This window comes from Tyto alba, unplaced genomic scaffold (genome assembly GCF_018691265.1).
Source record: "Tyto alba isolate M040663 unplaced genomic scaffold, T.alba_DEE_v4.0 Super-Scaffold_7, whole genome shotgun sequence".
In the NCBI taxonomy this organism is placed as follows: Eukaryota; Metazoa; Chordata; class Aves; order Strigiformes; family Tytonidae; genus Tyto; species Tyto alba.
In genome coordinates, this window is record NW_024881328.1 from 17243364 (window position 1) to 17269976 (window position 26613).

Sequence of the window (26613 nt, forward strand, 5' to 3'; positions counted from 1 at the left end):
AGAATCACCATCACTCCCTATACTAGGGTGGGGCAAGCCCCAATCCCCCCCCCCCCCCCCCCCCGTGGGGGAGAAGCACCTCTGGGTTCGGCCCCGCTCCACGCGGCAGGAGAGCCCCCTGACCCCCTTGCGAGGCAGATCCCCATCCCCCGTGGGGCAGACCCCGACTCCCCTTGCCGCACGCCCTCGGCCCGCGATGGTCACACCCCCCCCTCCCACCGCTCTCCATTGCCCCTTCGAGGCACCCCCAACCTCCCGCGCGGCAGCCCCCGACCCCCCTCCCGGACTGCTCCCCCCTCTCCCCTCGGGGGCAGCCCCGACCCTGACGGGGCGGGCACGGGCTGGGGGGTGTGTGTGTGTGTGTGTGTGTTGGGGGGGGGCGGCTCTAGGACCCGGCGGCGGCGCTGGCGCGCCCGGCCCCGCTCCGCTCCTCTCCGCGCTGCTCCGCGCCCGGCCCCGCGCTCCGCTCCGCTCCTCTCCGCGCCGTACCGCGCCGCGGGGGGGGGGGGGCCCCGAGCGGCGCGTCCACCTGCCGGTCCCCGCCGCCCGTCAGTCCCGCCATGGCGCTCGGCGGGGTCGGTCGCGGCGGCGCGGCGCGGGCCGCTTGGCCGCGGCTGCTGGTGGCGGCGGCGGCGGCGGCGCTGGCGCTGGCGGGGCCGGCGCTGCCCGAGGTGCTGTTCCGCTGCCCGCCCTGCACGGCGGAGCGCCTGGCCGCCTGCCCCCCGGCCGCCCGCCCTCCTTGCCCCGAGCTGGTGCGGGAACCGGGCTGCGGCTGCTGCCCGGTGTGCGCCCGCCTGGAGGCCGAAGCGTGCGGCGTTTACACGCCGCGCTGCGCCGCCGGTTTGCGCTGCTACCCCGACCCCGGCGCCGAGCTGCCCCTCCAAGCCCTGGTGCAAGGGCAGGGCACCTGCGCCCGCCGCCGCGACACGGCCGAGTACGGCGCCAGCGCCGAGCGCCCCGCAGGTGAGCAGCGCCCGGCACCGCGCACCCCGCCCCGGGGGACGGCGCGGAGCGCCGCGCACAGCGGACGGGGCACCCGGAGCCCCGCGCTGCGTGCGAGGGAGCGGACACCCGCGCACCCCGCCTGGGGGGTTTGGGGGGTTTGGGGGGGGGGGGAAGGGGTGTTGGGGGGGGGGGGGTAGCGGGCGCTGTGCCCCGCGCTGCGGGCACCGGCGGGGGACAGGGCATTGGGCGCTGCGCACCCGGGCGCGGGGCGCTGGGCACCCACCGTGCGCCCGGGACCGGGTGGGGCGCCGGCACGGCCCGGCCCGGGGAACGAAGGGATTCTGAAGGGGGGGGGCTCCCGGGGCAGAGGGACCCCTCGGGAGGGCACGGAAGGGGGGGATCCCTGCGGGAGAGGGGAGGGAGGGAGTCCAGGGAGGGACAAAGCGGGCAGGAATGAGAGGGGCGCGGGAGGGGGGGAAGGAGCGTGAGGGCATCCCCGGGGGGAGTGGGGAAAATTTGGGGGTGCAGCTACCACGGGGGTTAGAGAGGTTTCCCCGGCACGGGGCAGGAACCCCACAGGTGGGGTATAACGGAGGGGAATGTAGGGGCTGCCCCACGGGGCAGGGTGGAGGTTGGGGTATTCTAGAGAAGAAAACCCATGGGGGGGGCGCGGATAAAGGTGAAGTTTGGGGAGATGCAGCTGAAGGGAGGGGGTTTCCTTCGAGGAGCAGAGGGAGGTGGAGGGTCAGGTTTGGGTTTAGTGGGGGAGTAAAATCACCCTGGAGGGTGACGGGTGCCCCAGAGATACGGGGAGAGGCGGTGTGGGAGGACCATGTGCTGGATGGTGGGGAAGGGGGGTGGCTGAGGGACTGGGCGGCCCCTGCTATGCAGGGAGCCGGTTCCCTATGGCTGCCTTCTCATCAGAACCCACCTTGGAGCTGGGGTGGTCGCTGCCAGCTCCCGTGGGGGTCCTGGCCCCCCCTGGTCCAGGCACTGGGTGCCCAGGGAAGAGAAGCGTCCCCTGGGGGCACAGCCCCGAGGACAGAGAACGCCAACAGGCTCCTGACCTGTTGCTGCGATTGCTGTGGGAGGGAGCGCTCTTGGGGATGCCGATACGGCAGAGCTTGGTTTTATTAATGCCTTCTTTCCTTTGCGATCGGCCGCAAGCTCTATCCCTTTCTGTGGGATGTTGAAAATTGCCGAATCAGGTCTGGGAGTAGAAACCAGCACTTTCTCCTTTGAAATCACCCCTTTTTGACTTCTGCCTCCTTTGTGGTTTTGCTCCCCTGGCTACGACTGGGGCTCTGACCCTGTTTCCATAATTAGTTCAGCAGCACGACTTTGAATTCCCTCCCTTTCCTCTTGTTGAGGCTTTATTTAAAAGCACTCTGGACCAGGCTGTACCTCTGGGCTTTGCTCCCCGGGAGGATGGGGGCGCAGCTGGGTACCTGTGCACGCTGCTCCGGGTACCTGGGCTTGAGGGGCAGAGATGGAGAGAGGGGAGTGAAGAAAAACCAGCAGCAGGGAGAACCTTGCATGTTGCAAGCTTCTGCTTCCATGCAAACAGACTGTGACCTCTGCGGTCCCCACTCCTGTCCCTACTCTTGTCCCCTCTCCTTTGCCTAGCTGCAAAGGGCGGTGGAGAGACAGGAGTCTGGAGAACACGTTGATGCAGAATTGTGCTTGACTACAGAATGTGAGTGTCAAGGGAGTGAATTTTACACTCTTCAGGAGAAGCCAAGGGCATTTAGATTTAAGGAATCTGGCGTTGACTTCCAGGCTTATGATTTTACAAGAAGTTGTGGAGGGGGGATGGGGGGTGGGCGCGCAGAGAGCATTGCCGTGATGGGTTGAGAGGTGATTTTCTGAGTTAATGCTGCTTTTTTTTTTTCTTTTATGGACTTTATTTCAGAATTATGTTACTTCACTGGGTATTTTGCTTGATTTTATTATCTTTATTCCTTTACAGTGGATGTGATTTATTTGACCATATCTCTGTGTGTAAAACACACACACGTAAATAGCTCAGTTTAAAAACACTTTAATGTATATGGTGCTCTGTAAAGTCCATAGGGGGTGAATAATAAAAATACTGGCACATGCTTAACCAGCGTGATGCGAAACATGCAGCTGGAATATTCACAGTTGAGCATGTCTTGGCAGAGGAGCTTGGACATCTAGAAAAGGGTTTGCTCTCTTCAGATTACAAAACTTTTAACAGGTTGTTGTAGCCGTTAGAAAAAAAAGGTAACAGAAAAACCCAAGAAACAACCAAACCCACAACAGAAAGAAAACCCTCATCTGCCAGCTTCACTTGATACCCTTCTGTTCAGACTCACAGCGTTGCTTCCATCTGCATCGTGCCTGCAAAACATATATGATGGAGAGTTTGCTTTTCATTTAAAACAGTGACAGGGAAGGCAGTCTGGCATCTGAAAGAGCAGGGATTGGAATTCGCTTTCAAATGCTGATGTCAAGCTAGTTTCAAGAGTGCCCTGAGAGCAGGTTTTTGCCTGCAAAAGGCAGGTGTTGAGGCTTTTTTTTTTTTTTTCCTTTTTTTTTTTTTTTTTTTTTTTTTAATGTGCTTAAAGGTATTTGCCCTTTTTCCCCTTTCCAGCTTTAAAAGGCTCCTTTGGCTGATTCAGGACTGGAATGCAGAGCTCGTGCTATTCCTAAATTAAGAGGTTGGCAAGTTTTTTTGTCGCTGATGAGAGGCAGAAGGATTGCCCAAATGAAACAAGGAATAAAACTCTGCAAATTCTCCTGCTGTGGCTCCAGCATTGTTTAGTCTTCCACTTAGGTCTGTAACGCCAATCCTGAAATGGTTGTAGGCGGAAAGTAACATAAACCACCATGTAGCTAGGAAGCAGGGGATGTTGCTCATTGCACAAGAGGCTTTGGGTATTTTGAAGATGTTGGGAATGTTGGAACAAAATAGCAGCCGTCTGTGGAAATCAGGCTGAGAACTTCTACCCCCCGGGGAGGCGAGTGCACAAACTCCCACCAGTCAGTGGTGGGAGCGAGAGGGAGGCTCAGCACCTCCAGGGATCGGGGCCTCTGAAATAGTTTCGATGCCACTGGACCACACTCTTTTACAGTTTATTTCAGGTCATCGCATAACAAGCTTTACGTACTGCTGACTGGAAGCGCCTGAGCTGGGGACAGAGGGTTGTTATTGTGTGCGCGGAGCTCGGGAGTTCGTGCCAGTCTCGAGTGTGTTTATTCTTTCATCACCTCGGTGAGATCGGCACGCTGTTTTGCAGGTGGGCTAATTGATGTGCCCGAGGTCTGCCAGGACATGGGGGAGCAGAGCGAGGGCTGTCTGTATGTCGCGTTAGCAGCCTGTGTCCTGACAGATAATGACCCAGTCCTCGATAGCGATCTTCATTCCAAGCAGGTCTAGGGTGGCCCAGCACCAAATGGGTCCCAGAGACACGATGACGTGCTTTGAGAGGTGTTTCAGGTACCGCAGGGGTCTCTCAACCTCTGCAGTCTCAGCTGGGGGTTGGGGATGCTGTCCTCTGCTTTGGCCGTGATGAACTGGAATCGGGGGCTTGCGTGGTCTTGTCCAGGTCTCAGCTGCAATATCCTTCTCCCTTTTTTCTGCTGGGTGTAGCTCTCACCTTGTGTCAGAGTAGGCTGGTTCAGGAGCTAATCCTGCAGAAAGCCAGCCCCAGGAAACAAGTCAGTGGTTTTTCTGTCAGATCAGTGACCTGAACTGGCTCAAGGTGCAGGAGGGTGCTGGTGCTGCTCCAAGGTGGGAACTTGTGCCAGGAGGTGGGGCAGGGCAGATCTTAGCTATGTCAGCAAATGTCCTAAATTGTCGTGCCCAAGTTATGAGAATAGCTGAAGAACATCCGTTTCTCCTCATGGAGACAAGGTCCTAGGAATAAATCTTGTTCCACTCTGAAAAAAACATTCTTGAGCCACTGTTCAAAGCTGACCAGTTAAGGGATTTTTTTTTCCCTTTGCCAGTGCAGTTCAGTTGGCTTTGTAGTATTGTTTTATTTTGTTGTTGGGATATTTGTACTAATTCAGTGGGATCTTCCTCAGAACCCACTGCTGGCTATTGAGTCGTGCTTTGGAATCTCACTTCTTTATTAAAACAAATGTGTTTTTTTTTTAGTCTATGCCAGTGCAAAGTAACCTTTCCAAATGGAAAGAGAGCTGTGCAAAGAATGTGGCTCCAGGCAAACTTGAACTTGCGGGGCTGGGGTTGCCTCATTCACCTGGTCAGGGACTCCACTTTGAACTCCCATGATACAAAAACAGCATCAAAATAGTTAACTGTTAAAAACACAGCTTGTTTTAGCATCCAACTAAAATCCTTATTTGGGTAGCCCCAAATGCCACACATCCTTCCTTATGGGTCAAATGTCAAAACCTCCATTTCCCCTTGGCAGGCAGCTGCTAAAAGACAGTTTAATGTATTGCTCCAAAACACAGAAGACTCTGAGGTTGGAGGTAGCATAATATAAGTGGAATTTTAACAGCAACTTGAAAACCATGCCAGTAATGCTGAGTGCATTTTTCACGTCCACTGAATTGCCAGGAAGACTTCTGCTTTTCTCCTGCTTTTATAAGGAAATGAAGCATCCATCATGATCTGCATGTGCATGTGTGTATCTGTCCTTCTGCCCCCACAACTTCTGACCCTGTCAGTCAAGCTGGCCAGATCTAATGCAGCAGTGGACATCCTGAAGGCACTGTGTTGCTAAAAAGTGGGTGAGGGGTAGAGGAGAGCCAGGCTATGAGTGTCCCCCTCTCCTGTGCTAGACTCCTTTTGAGGCAGAAGCAGATAAGCAAGAGTGGGGTTAGTTACAAGTGCTGCAACCAGGCATTCAGCCTGGCTTAGGCAAGCCTGGACATTACTAGACACCAGAGAAGCCAACTGCAAAAACCAAATCCACAGGAGTGCATTAGTATGTCCACAGCCACTACAGCGGCTCTGCCCAGGACGAACTGAACGTCTGCAGAGCTCCTTGCCTTGGAAGAAATTATTAAAAGTGAAATGCCATTAAGAGCAGCTCTAAGGATGAATGTGAAGGAAAAAAATCCACACAGCTCATCGGTCCTCACTGCCTCTGGGGCTTTGCCAGTAGATGGACCAGGTCTCCAAGCTCCTTCCCAGCAGCTGTTTCTGGTCAAGAGCTACCCCGGTCAGGCCCTGGCCTGGCTATCATCTTTAAGTATTAAGACAATAAATAACACCTTGTAGAGCAGCTTTGTGAACATAATGCTAACTTCTGCTGCAGTCCCACTAGAATTTGCTGTGGTGGGGGTGATAGCAATGTGAAAATGGTGGTTTGGAGGGAGGGGGAAGCCTGGGAAGATTTCAAGGCTCTGGTTCTAAGGAGAAATGTGTTTTCATGCTGTCCCTTTGCAGATGATCTGTTTCCTTCTTGCCCTTTGCAGTTGTTTCCTTTCCTCTGGGTTCCAGGCTCATACTCGCTGAGCATGGTATTTGTCAAGGGAACAGCAAGAAGCCTCGTCTGTGAGAAAATCCATGTCGTTTGTTTTATCCACATCCAGGAATTGAGCCGAGATAAACAATTCAGGAGGCAAAACAGTGAAAACTGGAATGTGAGAGGTGTGTTTTGTGTATGGCTCTGTACTAGACCTGGCTGCACCATTAGCTGGGGCTAATTTATCTGCTCGATGTGCTGCCGTCAATGTTACCCACAAATCATGACTGGATTTGTGAAGGCAGGGTTTCATCCCAGTGGCCAGCAGCACTCCTGTACCTGCTTTTCCTTTGTATGTTCAGCACTAAGGAGCTGGGATGAACAGCAGTTTCCCTACTGGATTTTTTGCATTTCTGCTTGGATTGGGCAATTCCAGCTTTCTGAGCACGGTTACGTCTGCCTTCCCTGCTGGAGCTCTGATTCCTTCAGGGAGGATCTTTTTCTTTAGGCAGACAGAGTAAGAGGAAGGCCAAGGTAAAATGTAAAGATGCTTTTAAAGCATTTCTGTTGCGGGAAGAGTGTACTGAGTTTCCAGGTGTAAGAATTCTTGGTTTATTTCCTTGAATCAGGGTGAAATATGTAACTTGGATCCAGTGGCTGCTTAGCAGACTCCTTCCGTATCAGAGGGATGCCATTGCATGTGCTTCCACTATCGTTTCCACCCATCTTCACCCCTAGCTCTTCCCTGGGGAAGTGCTGCCTGAATCAGTGCCTGTGTGACCGCTTTTGAGGGTGTCCTTAGCAGCACATACTGAACACATTGGGCTTTCCAACTTGTCCTTGCTGGCTGTCAGCATCTGCCAGAAGAGGCAAGTTTGTCCTCAGTGGAAGAGTGAGGCTTTACCTGGTGGCATTAGCCTTGTGGGGAAAGCTGCGTTAGTGCTCCATGGAGTTATTACGTGTTCCTTTTCTTTGTGCCAGGCAACAGCATGATGCCTCACGCGTGCTGAGTGTGCTGTGGGATTCGGAGGCTAACCATGGTGCATGCTGCTGGCAGGGTCTTGGGAGGAAAGGAAAAATCCTTGCTGTGGGTCCTAACATGTTGGGCAGATTGTTCTTGCCTGCCTTTCATGCCTGCTGAGCTGACCTCATGGCAGTCGCGCCCCATGCCCTCCCTGCCCCGGTGCACATCCTCGTGATCCATCATACGGGTCTTGGTCTTTGTCTGGACCACAGGTGAGCCACGACAGGGAGTTAACCCAACCAAATCCTCACTTTTCCGGAAGGATGAGTTTTCTGCCAGTTTAGCAGATTGCAAATCCAGTTTTACTATTATTTCCACAAAGATAAACTATCTTCAGCAGATGGAGTCTGACTGAAACATCTTTGCCTACTTTCAGCGGTCACTGCCAGCAAGCTGGGAGGTGTGTCTCATTCACGAACTGGCCAAGCATGACCTCATTAAACGTGCAAGTTGACATCTAATTACAATCAAACGTGATGTGATGGCTATCCTAGGCAAAGGCTCAAGAGAAAGGTGTTAGTGCAGAGTTATCGGAGCTTTGCTGCAGCCCAGCATTTGACAGCTTGTTGTAACTGCATTATGGTCTTCTGTTCAGTGTTCTGCCCCACACGTAATTTAGCTAGATACCAGTGGGAAGGTAGTCTCTTGCTGCATCAGTTTATGGTAGAAATAAATTGTTTTAGAAAGGAAAGGGTCAGTAATCATGTGCCTTCTTACATACTGGAGTACCGGGAAACATCAGGTCACTTTTATAAGCCTTAAACTATCCTTTGACATTGCAGCTTTTATTCTGAAGAAAGCTGCACTGTGCCTCTTGGCTGGTAAGGGAACAAGTTCACTGCCTAGTGCTCTCTGTAGTCAAAGATCCCATTAATTCTGCCGGCTGTGAGGAACGATTTCTTGGTATTTCATTCTGGACTTTAATTGAGAGTGACACAAAGCACTGGTGGGAATTGGACTGTGTTGAAATCCCTGCTTTTCCTTACAGTTTTCTGCAGATAAACCAGTTCAGGTGGGATGAGGGGATTTCTCATGCTCTGCCCTTGAAATTAATAATGTTTCCAACACCTTACTGGAAGGAGGGAATATTAGAGTTTTTGTGACTCCTCGCAGCTTGTCCTCGTGGACAGGTGATGCAGGATGCCTACAGCAGTGACATGCTGTTGCAGTCACTTGCATGGCATCATCTATGGGCGAGGCCTGTAGCCCTACTATGTTGGGAAAATTCATGAAGCTTTGCCCAGTATTTTTGCTCAAGACCACGGTGAGATTTCCCTGTAAGATCTTGCTTTTCAGATTTCAGCCAGGGCAGTCTGTTCTCAGGTATTGTGGCTAGCTGTAGAAGACCCAGTCCCTGCTAATGGACTTCTCTTGGCTTGGTGAGGAGGTTGTCTGATAACCTTCCCACATTTTCCTCTTGCTGTTTTAAAACTAAAAAAGGGTGGGCACCTGAGGTCCATGTCTCGGGAGCACTTACTGGTTCGGTCTGAGGGGACTGGTGGGTGCAGTGAGTTGTTGAAGGTGCTTTTGTGGTTTTGGGTATCCTCCAAGACCTTCTTGGTACCTCCAAAGATCAGGCGTGTGTCTCCCAGTATGACCTGTCTCCTATAGGGTAGGGAGTGCCCTGTATTGTAGAAGTCCCAAGTTCTGCTCTCAAGGGGAGCAGGACAGATCCTGAGTGGCCCCAGTGAAGGCAGAAGAGCAGAAGCAGTGAAACTGTCCAGAATCTGACCTTTTTTTTTTTTTTTTTTCCCGCATCTAGAAAGTTGCCTGGGGGGTCATTTTCTGTTTGAATCCAGGAGGTTTTGTCTGCGGTGCTCGGCGCGCTGTTCGGCTGCAAGCTGAGCCACGGGGCGATGCAGGGTTTGCGACCGGCATGGTGGCAGCCCTCCCACACAGCCCATGTGGAAACGCTCGTCTCCCGTTGCTTTCAGCGGGCGAGCGGCTCGCCTCCATCTGGTGCTGTTTCATCTGGCACTTCAAAAAGCAAGCAGAAACGGGGAGAGGAACTCAGGTTTAGCGAACAGAAACGGCATGAGGAGGAGGAGCGGGAGGGGTGGCCGGTGTGGGGCTCCGTTGTCCCACGCCATTGGAGCCCAGACCCGGTGCTGGGGCTCTGCCCCGTAGTCCCGGCAGGGATGTGTAGCTACCGAGGGTGTGGATAATCCAAGGCGGCTGGCTCAGGGGCTCCCCAGGGTGCCTGGTTTGTGTCCTCCGTATCCTGGCTGCCAGGAGAGTTTGACGTGGAGGTTGTAGCGTCGGAGTGGTTGGCCACCGTGGTGTTTCTGTTTCAGTGAGGCTGACACAACAGCCCCGGAACTTTCTGTGGCTGTTTTTTGTTTCTCCCGGTCCTCCTCGCTCACCCTGCAGTGCCTGTGCTAAAGACAAATTCCAGTTACATTGGTGAATTATGTCTTGCTTCTTGGGATCGCTTCTCAGGGGTGCTGCAATCCCCCTCCACATGGTACTTGCTTTGCTCCTCTAGGTTGAAGCTGAACCAGTGTGAGGAAAGTGCTGAGTGATAACACTAACCACTGCTTTCTGAAGGTTGGAAGAATTGCTCCAGGCTCCATCCCAGGCTCTGAAAAAGCATCTCTTAGTCCAGCTGGTCAAGAACAATGTTCCTGTGGCGGAACCTTCTCTCTCTCTGCACTACTGGGCTCCAACAGCCATTCTTTTTCTAGCATAGTACCCACCACTAACCAAAGGCCATGAGCTTGATACGATCCCTGATGTGTAAAGGACACTTTCCTTTCTTCTGAACATCATGTGAACTGGATTGATACAAGTGCAGGGAAATCACTGCTGTACCATCTTGATCTGACTGTGGTGTGAGTGGACAGGTAAATCATCTGCCATGATGGAAACTGGGATGAGGAGGCCTAGAACAATGGCTGGCCATAATAGAGGACCTCTTCCTTTGGCCATGGGGAACACTGCTGCCTCCACGGCTTGTGCAGAGGTGGTTTTGGCAGGATTTCGTTTAGACTGTTAAAAATCCACATTGTTACAGGTAGTCCATTACACCGGACATTTGGGGCAGAAAGTCTGGATTTCTAGTGCTGTTCAGAAAATATTGCCATTCCTGGGACTGGATGATGGGACAGCACTAATCTAATCTATCTAACCTATCTAATCTATCCCTGAATTTAAAGAGCAGTCCAGAATTGGGAGAGAAAAACGGGACTATGGCAAAATGGTGCTTTCTTACACAACAGGTCAGCTCGCTGTGGGATTTCTGAGTCATTTTGTTGTTGTTGATTTTAGTGACTAAAATAAGTTTATTCCATGTTTTTTTTTTCCCTGCCAGGCCCCACAGACCCTGTCACCCCCAACTCGCAGGGAGTGAGACAGATTCCATTAATTCTTGTGCATTATTGGGGGATTTTGGTTGATGAGATTCTTGCCTGGAATTTCTCTGTGGAGGAGCTCAGCTTCCCACTGCCTGCGGATGGGACCAAAAAACCTCTGCCTCCTACCACGCCCAGCTGGGTGGTGGGAATACAACTTATGATGTCTCCAGGACAAATCTGGTACCCTGTTCCCTTCAGGGCACCTGTCACTGAGAGCATGGCCAAGGCTGGACAGGTGTAAATGGTTGGTCTGTAGAGCTTTGAATAGTGCTGAAATGCCTGATTCGGGCTGGTTTTGGAGGTCTAGGAAGGTCTTAGACCTATGTGCATATGGCTGAGGCATGCTTGGTCTGGGGGCACTGGGAGGAATTTGGCACAGAGCCCTCTGAGGCAACTGTCTTGTTTAGTAAAACTCGGGCTGTGGGAGTTCGGTGTGAGGAAATAACAACATCCACTTTGGTTTCTGCAGTCTCTGTCCCGAGGGCCATTCGGGTGTTGCAGAAGGCCACAGGAATCCTACCCATGACCACAGCCAGATTAATGGCCATTTTGGCAGCTTTTCAGGAGTGAGGAATTTGGCCACTTTCACAATAATGGCTAGAAATTCCACATGAATTAATTAGTTTTATTACAGGACATGTCCTTCCTGCTCCTCCAGGGCTGCCTGAAACACTGAACTCATTACATGAAGAAATGAAAATAGTACTAAAAATAAGAACTGGTATCCCTAGCCTTTGTGAGGAAACACACAGAGTATACCGACATCCTCCACCAGACGTGCTTCCCAAGCTGTGGCTTTTGGCCAGATGAGATCTAAACCCAAGTTTTAGATCAGTTGCAGCCACTAAAACGCCCCAGCCTGCTCCATGAGGGTGTCTTCTCTCAACCCCTTGGCTTAAGCCATTCATTTAGGCTTTTTAATTACTCCCACAGTTGCAGATCGATACAGTGTTCAGATCTGACCCTTGGATGTTGCACAGTGGAGGCTGCACGCCTTCAGCCTCCTCTCCCCATAGCATGGGTTTCCATAGCACTGTTCTTACCTTGCAAGGACACTGCTTCTGTGGTAGTAAAGTGCTTGGAAATACCCTTGAGAAAAGGTGCTCTGCATTTGAGTTGTGGTCAAGGGTATGCCATAAAAATGACAGCACGGGACTTTGGAAAGGTCTGCTTGAGGGTAGTCAGAATAACATTAGACTGAGTAAATATTGTGGGAGCCCAGAGCTGATAACTTTCCCTTACTTATGTTTGTGGCTAGTCAGCCTGTAGAAACTTACCATCTCTCATGTGACTTTTAAACAAAGGTCCACGAACTCAGTGTGCTTTTATTTTAATCCCTTTTTAGAAGCACTGATGTTGTCTTGAGATTTGCCTGCTGGTAAGAGGCAGGTGTGCAAAATGCACACGTCTTGCTGGTTGTTCTAGTGTTTGCTCTATGAATATTGCTTCAGATACTTGTGTTTGGACAGGGGGGTTCTCCTTTTGAATCTAACCTTTCCCTTCTGCTCAACCCCCACCTTTGTGAATGAGGGCTTGATTTCTTTGCTTTTTTTTTTTTTTTTCCCCTTGTTTTGGATGAAGTGAATTCAACATGGCAAAGCTGACCAGGGAGGTGGTAAAGTTCCTGCCAGGTCCCACCACACAAAGCATTGTTTGGTTTGTGCTCAGCCCTCTTGAGAATTGTGACCCTCATCCTGCAGGGACTAAGGTCAGCTGACTTGACAAAGGGCTGAAACACAAAATTTTCAGCATTAATAAAATGTGCCTGGTAAAGAATAAATAATGATAATGCAGACATAGATTCTTCTAATCTCAGACAGTTAGAATGCATCCGTCTTTGTAGCAATGTTTGTTACTGATTTCAGTCATTGCTTCCCTCTATTTCTCTGTTTATGCATTTTATCGGGCTGGTTTCAAGGATTTGCTACATTCACCCTGGCCATTAGGCTGGTCCCACACATGCTGAAACCAACCTTTGTAAATTCAGACCGTGGTGAAAGTGCTTGGGCAGTGCAGAAATGACCAGGCAGCAGACCAACCTGGCCAAATGCCCATCAAGCCCATAATCCTGCCTTAGGTGGTAGCCAGCAGAGCACAAATTGGGAATTTATGAAAAGAGTATGGAGTGAGCCTTGCAAGGTGGCAACAGTGCTATGGAAACCCATCACGCTGCTGACACCGCTCAGACTGTGGTTTCAGAGGTTTCCAAAGCACTGCCAGCTGCTCACAGAGGTACCTTCTTGGTGGTGTGAGCTGCCCTCCTGACTACTAGCAGCGAGGATTCGAGCGCTGGGGGTGGCAAGCAAACCCTGGTCTGTGTACATCACTGCGGTGTCTTGAGGCTTCGGGATAGGAAGATCTCTATGTACAAGACCAATTTGAGGTTGCTCTTACAAATGTAGTTTGCTACCCGTTCCCATCTCCTGCCACCTCGCGCGTTCAGGAGCAGCAGCCGTGCTGAGAAGGGAAGGTTCCACCACTTGGGCTGTGCCCAGTGGAACCACAACCCTGCCCAAGTCTGTTTTTTCTTTGAGTTACGTGCTAGGAGAGTTCAGCCTCCTCCAGGTTGTGGCTGTCAGCAGTGTCCTGTCCTGTGGAACTCCTCTGCCCTGGCAGAGCTGAAATGTCCCAGCTGACCTAAAAAACTGCTTGCGATTGAAATGCAGCAGCCTCCTATAAATATTTAACTGAGTCTGTTTTTTTTTGTTTTGTTTTGTTTTGTTTTTCCCCAGTTCTTCTATTTTCCCTGTTTATTCAAGGATAGTCAACCGAATGCATATCCCCTCTATGGCATCCTGTGATGAAGCTGTATTTTTTGGCAGTTAAATTATGCATCTTGCTTGTCTCCCATCATCATTACCCATGTTCAAGACTGACATCGAGCTCAGTGGTGTGTGTGTGAACACTCCTGTGAGAGTGTTTACAACCCACTGCGGACTGCCCTCTGCCATACAAATTACATACTCTACAGAGTCTGCAGTAAGCTTTTGTAACTCTTACCTTGAAGCAGTGGTCTTTTGTCTGATTTACAAAAATTTTTAATGGGAGAAGTTCCCAAAATTTTGTCCAAAAAAGAACTGTGAATGGCTGGGACTTTAGGCAGTGTGGCTGAAAGTGTCTGCAATGCAAGACTGCAATTATTGCAGTAACACAACGAAGAAGGTACCTCTGTGAGCAGCCAGCAGACCCGGCTGTTCTTTGGAAACCCCTGAAATCACGGGCTGAGTGGTGTCGGCAGCGTGACCCGAGCTGAGCTGACTGCCTGACGCCGGCACCTGGGGCTTGTTGTGCAAGGTGTGCAGTCTGCCCTGTACTGGAGTAACCCCAAGAGAGGTTGCCTTCTTCTCTCTGCAACCGTGGAAGTATGCATGGTGCCTGGAGGGCGTGCAGCCACAGCCTGGCAGGGACTGGGGCACGGCGGATCAGGTAGTGTCCCCGTGATGGAGCTGGGGAGTTCAGCCAGGGGTACTAGCTTTGTTGCAGGAGCAATGCCCTCAGGTAGGGTCACTCACCACTGCGGCTCGACATGGAGCAAATGCAATTTCCCCATCATGACAGCAGTGAACGGCTGCATCTCAGAGCCGGAGGCAGGGTTGGTTGGTTGATTCCCCTCCGCTCCGAACCCAGCCTCACTCAGCGCAGGGGCTGGTGCAGTGCAGTGCTGCTGTTGTGTCCTGGCTTGCAGGTCGTCGTGCCCTGGCTTGCTTGTCACAGGGAGAGCAGGGCTTTGCTGTTTTCAGCTGGTGAGTCAGACCCTGAGCGGCCTTAGGGTTGCAGGTTTGCTCTTTTTCCAGCTAGACACACGCATTTGTTTTAAGGCAGCCAAGGCACAGAGCGAGCGAGACTGAACCTCTCTGAAAACCCTGCAGCTCCCCAAAGAGCCAGTGTAGGGACCTCGGAGTGGGTTTAGACACCAGTTCGGGTGAACACACGCTGCAGTGCTGCCTTAGAGACTTCTATCCAGGGGCTTTACTGTAGAGAGACATACCCGGGAAGCAGAAATAGCAAGTGACTAAACGTCACGGTTACATTCCTGCCATCTGAAAAGAACTCCCTATTTTCTTTTGGCTGCGAAAGTTAACTTCCCTTTTCTCCTCCCCGAGCAGGCGAGCTGGCTCCCAGCAGCCGTGCCCTCGTGGCGGATACACAGGACAGTCCAGGTCAGGCTGAAAGGAAAACTCTCCTACTGGGGGCTTTTCACTGTTGTGCTCATTTCTAAAGAAAATGTGCAGGATTTTCCTGGCCCTTCTGAAGGCCAAGATGCAGGTCCGTAGCTGGAACAGTGTAAGACTAGCCTCATTTGGGAGCTTGTCGGGGTTTTGAGCTGCTCACTTCCCTCCTGCATCCCCTGTGCTGCCATTTGAGCTGCGTGGGGTGGGAGCTGGCATCCGGCTGTTTATTATTCATGTAATTAATCTCATCCCTCCCCAACTGTGCTTCTGCTGCCTCCAGGCACTGACTGGCCGTGGGCATTTGCATTTGGCCTCTGCTGCACTGTGAAAGCCCCAGCTGAAAGACAAGGAAGCTGAGGCAGGTACTGCTGGGTATGTGGTTCTTGGGGATACTTATTCTTTGGTCCAGAAAGACCCAGTGATGGGACTGTATCTCAGGAGAGCATGTTTCTTGGACTGAACAGCCTACTAGTTGCTCCAGTGATGAGCATTACAGAAACCACGATGGTGCCACGTATCACCTAGTTTGAAGATGTCGGAGTGAGGAAAACACTGAAAGGGCTCCAATGCAAAATCCCCTGGGGTTTTTTGGAGTTTATTTTAATGTTCTTTCCAAAAGCAGAAGCCTGGACTTTTGTAGGATGAAAGCCCGATGGGTAGGAAACGATCCATCAGCTGCTTCACCCAGGAGAAGTCAAGAGCTTGGTCCTAATTTACAAAAGGCTTTTGGGGGCCTTCTGGGATCTCCTTGGTGCTGAGAAGAAAATATGCACCAATTATACCCATACTGACCATGTGCATTCAAGCCAGGGTGTTCATCCCAGATCCTCTTGCCTTCTCCCTTAGCTGTTTTTTTTTTTTTTTTTTTCCCTAGAGCCCTGTACATTTTTCTCATTGCATTTTTTTGGTCAGCAGGTTTATCTTTTTCCTGCTGTAAAGTGCTGCACTCTCTGTCTTCCTCTTGTCTTCTCTTGCTGCATTTCTGCCAGCTTCACCTTCTTTCCCAAAGCCTGCTCTCAGATTAACTTTGCATATTTTCAGTGGGGTGCTAGCAGGCTCATTTTGACCTGTCTGGCTTGGTGAAGACCTGCTGAAACCTGCCATTGCTTCAGAGAGAGGAGCTGTCAGCAGCTGTCACGCTGGGGTGGGAGCATCAGATGCAGAGCTCTGCATGAGCATGGCTGGGAGCTGTAGAGGTGGCACGCTCTGGGTCTGACTATGATGGAGTCCACATGTTGGTTCCTGCTTGGGGTTGGTCATTTCAGTTTGCTTGCCAAACCATTAAAAAAAAAAAAAAAAAGAAAAAAGAGCAAAATCTAAGGTTTTATTCAGGTAACTTTGAAATACTGGCATTTTTCCTTGAGAGCACAAAGGAACCTCAAAACAAGCTTTCAAAGATGTTGAGGGAGACAAGCAGCAAAAAAAGTTTACCATTTAAGCATTGTTAAAGAAAGTGAAGGGAATGAACAGTGAGACTCTCAAAAGTGGCCCCAACTAGCATGCCACCAGTTTACCCACTGACCCAGGATGTGTGAAGAGGAGCCCAAGCTCTTCCTTTGCCCAAGGCATGAACACAATCTACCTGGGCTCCTGCACTGTAACACTTGGGTCTTGTGAAATGATGCCATTTCAGTTGGCGTGAGCAGCTGGTGGTGTCTGGTGGGAGATCCTGGAGGAACACAGTGATCCTGCTTGGCCTGGTGAGCCCCCTGAGCAGCAGCTGCGGGAGCCCCCAGATCTCTGGCTCAGTGGGTGTGGGGGTCCCAAATGGCCAGGCTCTTGGTGGCTTGTGTTTTCATTGCTCTATCAGTTCTTGATGAAACTGTGCCATAAACATACCTCCTTGGTGGAGCTGCTGGTGTGCAGCCTCCCCTCAACCCAACTGGCCCCAATACCAGTCACAGTCTTCTATTTCTTTTCCTTCCGAAAGGACGAAGAAGAAGTCTTGGGTTTGACCATAAGCTGACCTTTTTGACTTGCTTGCTGTTACTGCTGTGATTAAACCCAAGCAAAACCAAAACCTGGAACATTTGCTATATGTCCAGTTTTATTTCCTTTTTTTCCAGGTCATCAGCCAAACCAAAAGGCCCCAAACAGACCCCAGGTGTTTGCACTGTCCTGGTTTTCATGCAAACACAATTGCTTTATAAAAACCCGTGAAAGAATTTGAACTACTTTGGGGTTTTCCTACTTGCTCTCTTTCTCAAGGGCATTTGGAGAGAGCTTGTCTTCTCTGTTGCAGCTGTACTGAGATGTTCTAGTCCTGGCGCTCTCCCTCCAAGATGGGGCAAGGAGAAGCCATCAAGAAGCTATGGAGAGAGCAGTGTTGCTGTGAACCCAAGTAGACTTTGGAGCAAAGCCCAAGCATGAACTTTTCCTGGGGGTGTCGTTGACTCTCCAGATGGGTTAACTGTCTGCATCTGTAGCCACCCCTTTTCCCCACTCCTGAACACTGAACAGGGTTTTCCTGGAAGCCCATCCCAAAGCTGGGGCTGGTGGCTTGCTGTCACGTAGAGCGGTGCAAATGCAGTGCCTGAACTGCACTTGGATCAGTGCCTGTCCAGTTTCCAGAGTGTGGGGGTGCAACTCCACAAGGGAAGTTTTCCCATGTTTCAACATAGTCGAGTGACCATCAGGGGATGTGGGCTGAGACGTATGCAGACCTTCATCTCTTAGCTCTTTTTTTCCGGTTACCTGAGGCGCTGTCTGTCTCCTCAGCATGCAAATTCCTCTCTGCTTTGCATCGCCTGTAATTCAAACCGGTGCAAATTGCTTTCCTCCGCTGCTGATATCCGTTTTCTGACTTAGCGTTTCTGCTGTCGTTGAATTTTGGCCTTCACCCTTTGGGGGCTGGCACCCACTGAACCCAGCTGAGAATGTGGCCCTTTGTGCCGGAGCTCTTTGCAGGAGCCGGGGAGCTTTGCCTTCCCTGCTGTGAGCCTTTTTGGCTGACGAACGCGTGCCCTTTTCTAGTGGGGAGGGATTTAGGGGTGAGGGGGAGGTGAGAGCACTCCTTGTGCTGGAAGAAAATGATGAATGACTCTCTTGTGCTTCTGAACAAAACCAGGAAATCGGGGAGGGGGGGGGGGGCAGGGGGGAAGCAAAAAAGGAGGAAATGAGAAACAGTAAAGAGGCCTCCCCCGCCTTCATATAAGCAATCACTCCACAGCATCTGGAGCCCAGTAAAAGGCCTGTTCCCAGGAGACCTCGCACTCGCCAGCCACACAAATCTCCTTTATTGCAAACTCCCGGGGCTTGCACCCCCACCTCCCCCTGCGCCAGCTCGGAAGGCAGCCCTGCACCCAGAAACGGCTTGATGAGGGCTAACCCAAGCTCAGCTTCCGTGGCCGTCGGCACCGGAGACGCGAGGATATGGTTGCGTTGCTGTCGAACCAGCCGGAGCACCCGACACGGTGTTTGTGCTGGCACGCTGCCTGGCAGCGGCAGGGCTGACAGCACCTTGCCGGCATCACGTTGCAGCGGCGCAGACGATGCGATACGCTATCTGGCGTGAAATCTTCTGGAGCAGAGTTGCCCCTCCTGCCCTCTCCCCCAAAAGTATTTTGGACGTGTTAGACACCAGCAGGGACGAGCGCAGAGTGGGTCAGTGGCCATCGTGGTTTGTGTCTGATTTTAAGCACCCTCCGGATGGAGTTAGTAACCCTGACATAAGATCTTTAGTTAAAATGAGGCGGGGGTACACAACTCTGGTGGGGCGGGAGGCGATGGCACTCCAGCACAAGCCATGGGTGATGAGGTCTTTGTTCAGAGAGTGGTCCAGCAAAGCTCTGCTGTGGCTTGTTCTGACATAGCCACATCCACCTCCACCCCTGCGAGGCGTTCAAAGCACACTGAGGTTTGGTGGCTCAGTTTGAAGCAGCTCCTTCCCTGTTTGCTAACAACCGTATCTGGTAGGGACCTTAATTGTCCAAACTCTTCCTCAGTGTAACCTCACTAGCATTACTAGTTTAGTCATTGTGGAAGGGGCTTGTCAACAGTGGGAAAGCAGTTCCTGAGCACAGCTTTAAAATCACAACTCAGGTTTCAGAAATACAGACCCTGCGAGGGGAGTGACTCTCACCCATTTCCAGCTGGAGATGATTACAGTTGAAGCAGCTGAGCATCTTCATCATGCTGGCCAAAACACTGGCAACTAATTTGGTTATAGCTCTTATCCCTCTGTTATCTCCATCAAGGCCCCCCTGAATTTAAATGTCACATGGGAATGAGACTGGCTATTTGTTTCTCCTTCCCAGCCTGAGAGGAGCTTTTCCTCCCCTGGATGTAAGTCTGTTAGCATTGCTTATCCAACTGCTGTCCTTTAGTCTGAGGGTGGTAAGTGTTTCTGATGTGTTATGTGGGTCTTCCTTGGGAACTTTAGGTGCTCAGGGCTCTGTAGGAGAATTGTTAGTAACAGTAGCAATGCAGATCCTGTGAACCCTCTGTGCTGATGGATGCTTTTATTTCTTATATCCAGAGACTGCATTTGCAACCAGGCTTTAGCCTAGTGCTTGTTTACCTGCTTGTGTGGCCCCATTTTCATTCTTAGAAATCTGGAGGATTGAGAGTGTGTCTGAAAAATACATGTGCTCTCCAGTGTGGGTATGGGAAGGTAAAGTTTCTTTTTGTGAGGTGGTCAGTCTAAAGCACCACCTTGGATATTTGCAACTGTTTTTGATGTCCCTTTATCACCTTGTGAGCAGAAGGGGCTCCTCATCCTATTTCACAAATGTTATGTCCTTAATATGTAACTCTGCTTGGCATGTTCCCAAAGGAGCTTCCTCTTGAGGGGCTGCAGAAAGGGATGGCTGGACTCATGGAAGGGGTTATGAATGCTCGCTCACATGGAGGAAAGGCAGAAACACCCTTATTGCAGAAGAGTTACAGACACCCCGCTGTTGTGGTGAGAAACAGTGGATAGAATTAGGTTGCATCCTTTCACAGTGTTATCTTCAGGTTTTCACTAACTAATTAATGGTGGGGTTGGTGGTGATGCTAGGGATTTGGGCTGTTCAGCTGGGGCAGCCTCCGTGTAAGTCACCTGGGCTCAAGAGGAAAAGCAATGTTACTCTTGAGTTAAGAGCAGCTTCCAGGGTTGCTCAGTCTCCAGAGGGATTTGCTAAGAGAGGCAGTATTGTAAAACCCCTCAGCACTTCTGTGTGCAACCCACAGGGCAGCACCTTCCTGAATTTATTCTACCTCTCCCCTTGCTCTGGGTGCTTGAGGAGGGTTGTGGGAAGCCAGGTAGCATCTCCACTCTCTCAACTGCCTGTGTGAACCCCAGGGTCAGCTTTGGAGTGACCCCTGAATTGCACAAATTTGGGGGCAGGGATCAGAAAAGGCACTCTAAGCCTTGTCTGCAAGGTCTGAGCTCTGCTGCTGTGGGTTTCTTAGCTGGAGAGCAATGGTGTGCGTGGCAGGTGGCAAGGCTAAGTTTTGTGTTTCATTTGGTCAGGGACTGGACTGGGAGCTAGGGTATTTTTTTTACAGCAGTTGTGTTAAAAAATATGGAGAAAAATGTAGGTCTTTCTCCTTGTGTCAGTAGGGCCCATAAGGCTCTGGTGGTCCCTAAAGGAAGGCAGCTTATGATTCACCCCATGACTCCTTTTGCTTTTATACCAGTAATGCTTTTAAAGGAGGGTCTTGGGGTGGCTGGGGAGGGGTTTGTGCTGAGTCAGCACCTGTTGCTGCTGCTGTATCAGACCCTGGGCAGGGGAGTGAAGTTTTGGGGAAGCCTCGGAGCATCGCAGTCTCCTCTGCTCGCTGCCCCTGTGCAAGGGGGACCTTGTGCTTTCATTAGCACAAACCAGCAGCATTTGAGCCTGGTGAGTTTACTTTCTCTCTCTGGAAGTCACTTGATGGGAAACCCTGTGCTGGTTGGCTGGGTGACTGCTGTATTTTGGTCCCAAGCCCTTCAAATTAGCTGGGTCCACTCAAAGGGAGAGAAATCTTTGGGCTCATCTTCTTTGGGAAAAGCTCCTGAGGGAACTCTGACTCCTCTGAGGTTTCCATAACACCACGCTGAGGTGTCTGCGCATCCTGCTGTCTTACTAATTTGCCAGTGATGATTTTTTTGGGAGTTATTTTTAACAGGCGCATTGTGCAACTAATGGGCTTTTTATTGGTGGTAAACAAGCCGATCTAGGCAGGAATGCTGCTGAGGCTGGACTGGCAGGCTTGCCTCCTAGTGCTGTAGAAATAACTTGTTCACTTTTTTCTTTTTTTTTTTTTTTTTAAACAAAAAAGGAGGAAACCTGTGGTTCTCCTGCAGCCTGATGTTACTGCTCCTACCAGCCTCCCCCATTGAAGCAGCAGTAGAGCAGCTGAGGTGCATGTTCTGCATCTCGTGGCCTGATTTTTGGGTCTAAAACTGCTCTCTTATTCGGTTTAAGGGGCTGTAACCTCTGAAAGGGAGGTAATGGCTTTGCCCACCACAGCTGGATTGTGCAGGACTCAGTCCTACCCCAGCACAAATTGCTGTTCCCTTCCAGGCTGTGGCTGGGAGCTCGGGGCTGAATGCATGGAGCTGGTGGGCACTGGTGGGGGCTGCGGAAACCCCCATGTCTCTTACCATGCTTCTTGCTTGATAAGCTCAAAACTGGCTGTGGACACACAGTATTTCACAACCCTCCTGGAACGGGAGTGAGGTTGCACTGGAAATCTGTACAACTGGGGGAGACGCGGGCACTGCTGCGGCTGTTGCTGTGAGTGTGCCTGGTGATGCTGGGTGTGTGAGCCCCGACCTGTCACCACGGGGCTGTGCTGGGGGTACCGGGGCTCGCACCCAGCTAGGAGCTGCCCATGGGCTCAGCCTCTGTCCCTGCAGTGTGTGTGCCACCACTGTCTAGGCTAACCTCAAGTGAAAAGTATCAAACTTCAGTGGCCAAGAAAAGAGTGCTGACCTATTTTGGACACTTATTGATATTCAAGTTGCTCCTCTCTGTCTCTGTGAAAAAGCTGTTGTGACTCCAATACTTCAAAAAAAGTTTCCCCCCTCCCATAGCTTTTAACAGGATATATTCTAGGACTAACATCTGTATTTTCCAGTTGGAATAAATGTCATCTTATCTTTTCGTTTTCTTGCTGAAACAAAACTTTTATAGAGGAAAGCCAGCTCTGTAATACAGCTAAGGCTTTGGTTTTGTTGTGTCTCAATTTTTACAGGTTCTCTTTTTATTTAAAGTCTTTGCTACATTTAAAAGTTTTTAAACCAAAATGGAAAAAAATGTTGAAAATATGTCACTTCTGCCTTTGATCACAAGCCACAGTGAAAAGTCATCTAATGTAGAAACACAAAAATTATGGAAAGCTGTTGGTTTTATCTTCTGGGGTTTTTTTAAAGTACAATTTCCTTCTGTCACTTAATGGCTATATAATTTTGCTAAAATCTTGATCTTCTCCTGAAAGGTCTTATTGGTGAAAATGGTGGGTTTTTTTTTTTTTTTTTTGTCTTGTTTTGACAACTAGCTGTTCTCTAGCTTTATGTGCTGCAGTTCACAGTTAATTTCTGATGTCTTTTAAATTGAAACTGTAGTGTCTATGACAAAATTGTTTCATTGGAATAATCACAAAATTTGAACAGTTTGATCAGTGCAGCCGTGTGTGCTAACCTGAGCTGGATACTTGTAATCCTGCATATTTTAGGGATTGCATTTCTTACTGTCAACAGTAGAAATATAAGGTAGATACTTAACCAGCAAGAAAAACAGAGGCAAATGCTACGGATATGTCATCCATGTGAATGAGTGACGGTTGTTTTAGTCCACTGTATTCTATGAGTTTTCCTGCCTTTAATGTAAGAGCTTTTTGTGTTATCTGTTTTCTTTTTTTTTGTCGTTAAGACCTGAAAGAGCAAGGGTGAAAAAACTGGGAGCACCTTGGCTTACGGAAATTGTAAACCCTTTGGTTTCATTAGTCAAGCCTACAAATTCACTGAATGTACCAGTCTTACACCTCAGTAGCTGTGCCCTATTCAAGTGCGTCTACATGTAGATCGTATCCAACTCCTGGAAGGTCAGTGGGAGCCTTTCCATCATCCTCGCCTGCAGTTGGATTTGACCCAAAGTATACCTGAGAAGGATTAGGGAAGGTTTTGTTACACAGCTGTGGTATGTGGCTTTTGTGTCTGTCATATCTGTGTTCTGTTTTCAGAGCATCTGATATGAAATTAGCAGTGTCATGTGCCCAGACAGACACGCACAGCCATCTATACCCCCATGTGCACTGAGATGTCTCTGTGCATCGATGTGGCTGGATTTGGGACAATCCCACTGCACTGTGGCAGAAGGGCTGTGCTGGCCCTGTGGGCTCCCGAGGCTGATGGCTCTCTGGTTGCCATCAAACATAGCTGCTCCTTGAGTGTGGCCAGGCTGTGACTGTCCCCTGCTTGCGAGGCTGGTCCTGGCCAAGGTTTTGGAGGGGAGGACTGGAGCCTGTCTTGGACCCACGTGCTATTGTAAGAGGTTTTTCCCCAACGTTCCTCACTGGGCAGCCAGATGCTGTGATGCAGTCTGGGGGTGTTGAGTCTGTGGGTGGTCTTCATCCAAAGTCAACAGGAGGAGCGGAGAGGTGGAGGCAGAGCATTCAGGATACAGCAAGGGAGAGTTTTTCAACTTTCAGAGAGAAGCAGCAGTTGAGATCTGTAGCCTCTGATCCAGGACCTTGTACTGATGCAAAACTGGCCTGAGGAACTCAGCACCACCTTTAGCAGGAACGGAATATGGCATGGCCAAGTGAAGGCCTCCATGCTGTGTGCTGGGATTTGAAATGCCAGATGTTCTTCAACTTTCTGTGGTTCCTGTCTGCTTAAAGTTGTTTATGATCCCTGTGTGTTAAAAGCATTTGTAAAGTTCATCTGAAAGAGGGTAGGTCTGAAGTCACCTAGTTCCTACTGCTGCTGGGATCAAAGGTATATAACAGCTCTGTGTCCTGAGTGGTGTGTTGCTTGGGTTTGATTGTTCAGACTGTGCCATGGAGAGACCAGATTATGACCCCTGCAATGCAAAAGAAATTTAAAAAAAATATTTTACATGTGTATAAATGGTTTCAATGGGCACTGTTTCTTTGCTTTCAGTAGAGCAGTTCCAGGTGACCAATTACCCTAACAAAGAGCATAGCTTAGGGGAATGATGGAGTCCAGAAGAGATGCTTATTTTGTCTCCTGAATACCCTCCATAGGCTGCTGCAGATGAGCAATGCTGTTGACGTATCTTGGTCAAACCTGCTGAGGTGCTTTCATACCAGCAAGGAAACTGGGAGTTTACCAAACCCATCTGGGTTCTGTTGGATTAGGCATGATGGGAGGCTGCTGAGTCTGGATGCTTCCCCTCAGGAATTAATGATGTGTATGTAGTCTCAATTAGTTTTATCTGTAGAAGGTTTAATGCAATACACTTACTGAATTGAAATGCTCCCTGTTCAAAGTAAGCATAATTCTCCCTGCAAATAAGGAGGCAAACTCAAAGAAGCGATGCTTTATATCGAGTTGGCATGTTTAACACAGTTTAGCTATTCTATTGTGAAAATGAATTCAGATTAAGCTTCCCCTATGTAAACAAGCCAGTTGAGGGATTTTGTGATGAATTGATGCAGTAAAGTGGAAGTTGTAAAGGTCATCTGTCCTAGGCACAGGGAATATCCCTGGAGCTGGTATTAACTACCTTTGGCTGTGACATTGGCAGAGCTGGGGATGGAGAACACTTTGGGGAATGCATTAGACCCTCCACTTCAGTGCTCAACCCTCATATATCCTATATATGATATATTGGGTCTGAAGCTACAATATTCCTATACTGGAAGCTCATGGAGAGGATTTTTTCATTTTCCTTGAGTCCCTCAAAATTCAGTCCCTTGTACTTTGGCTTAGTTGTCTTCCTGGTGCTGGTGGTGTTGTGTGCCTCTTGGCTCCATGCATTCCCAGAATGTCAACAGGGTAAAAGTTACTGGGTAAAACTTTTTGTATTCTGGATTATCAGTTTCTTGGAGAGGTTTGGATCCAAGTCTGAGGCTTGGGTGTTCTTCTTGCCCTGTATTGCCGCCACCATATTTGACTCTAAGCAGAAAGGCTGATTAAATTACAGAGCACCTCTGTTAATGTGCAAGTATGGCAGCTCCCTTAAGGTTCATATTAGTTTTTATTTTTCATGTGGTGAGTAATCGTGCTAACACATCCAGAGGGGTGAGGAAAGAGCAGTGCACAGCAACTGCTGGATGTACATTTCAAAATTCCCCATGAAGACTGTCTAATTAGATTTAATGAGCTGGCTGGTGAGCATGCACGTGCGTGTGCGCTTTCACCACCTCTCTCTAGCTAACAGGATCAGAAGTGCACTTGTGTGTCCGAGGTAAATTGGATGAGTATGTGGGAGAGGTGTTTTCTGCACTTGCAGAGTGCAGGTTTGAAGCAGACTTTTACCTGTTTCTCATGTCTGCTGTAATGAGAGACTTGCACTGTGGAGGTGAAGCATTTGATAATGCAGGTGGTAAACTGGAAGTGAGGTTTGCTGTGGTTTCAGCTGCTTAGGTGAGGAGGGATGGGAGAAGAGCAGCTTTGATACCTGATATCCCATCCACCGTAATGCACTCGGAAGAGCTGTTGGTGCAGGGAGATAGCAGAGCTACAGTAGGTCATGGAACATGTGCCATCAAGCTACCAGAGAAAGTTTAACTGGAGAGAAGTGGTCAGTAAGGCTGGGATTTCAGTGGGTGAGGTGGATAATAACCATCAGGTTTGCACCTTGCTGTGTCTCAGATCTGCTTTGCTGGCTGGTTTCCCACCCCTCTGTTGCTGGAGACAGCCCTGAGTTGGCTGTGTGTAGTTTGGCTTTTTTGCAGGGGTCACAGCCATGGGTCAGTGCTCAGTTTCCAGGAAGGACCAGTCTGGGTAAAGAGCTGTGCTGAGAGGGTGGCCATTTTAATGAGGGGTTTCTCTTTGTGTTTTTTTTTTTTTTTTTTTTTTTTTATTAATTAACCTTTGTTTTCTGTCAAGAAAGCTGTCCTGAGGCATGACTTAGCGAGGCAAACATGCCTGGACAAAGGGAGCATTAAGCCTGCACAGAGGGAGGGGAGAGGGTTACACCTCTAATTACTTTGTGTGCATGTAATTTTTTTTTTTCCCCTCTGGTGACTGATGGGTCTTGAAAGGACTTGCTGGGGTTGGTGCGTGATTCACTGGGGCAGAGCATGTTCTGGGCTGAAGCTGCGGGCTGTCTGGGCCCTGGATGCCAAGGGCAGGCGATGCCCTCGGGCTGGTGTTGCTCATGCCTGAGTCAGCGATTGTGCAGCACGGCTGCTCCCAAGCTGGGCGTCAGGCCGTGGGTTTTGCTGCCCGTGCCCCAGCCGAGCCAGACATGAGGATGGAAAAGCCTTGGTTCTGTCGTGTGAGCACTGTCTTGAGTGGGGTGGTAGAGAAGCACATGGAGCAGCATCTCCTGGTAGCCATGTGGGTGCTTGGAGCCATCCTGAGCAGAAGTGAAGCACTAAGCTGCACAATTGCTTCTATAAACCAAGGGGATAGAGGAGGAGGAAGTTCTGAATGTCTTTCATGCATCCATAGCCCCAAATAGGGACACAAGCAGGGAAAAAAGAGTTCAGTGCTCTCCCACCTTCCCAATAAGCAGCACCCTCCAAATCTGCCACCTTGCCATCCTGTCCCTTTCTCTGGTCTTCATGCCTGGTTCTGGAGCTCATGATAAACACCCCAGCTCACCTGAACA

General features: G+C 50.1%; 1 protein-coding gene across 1 annotated transcript in view; it reads left to right on the forward strand.

The window, feature by feature from the left end:
* The first annotated feature begins 494 nt into the window (after positions 1 to 494).
* Positions 495 to 26613, forward strand: part of IGFBP2 (insulin like growth factor binding protein 2) — a 64399-nt gene continuing 38280 nt past the window's right edge. The window contains exon 1 of the mRNA XM_033003894.2: positions 495 to 963. Coding sequence (XP_032859785.2) covers positions 561 to 963 — 403 coding nt within the window. The 5' untranslated portion in view covers positions 495 to 560. The remainder of the gene's footprint in view (positions 964 to 26613) is intronic.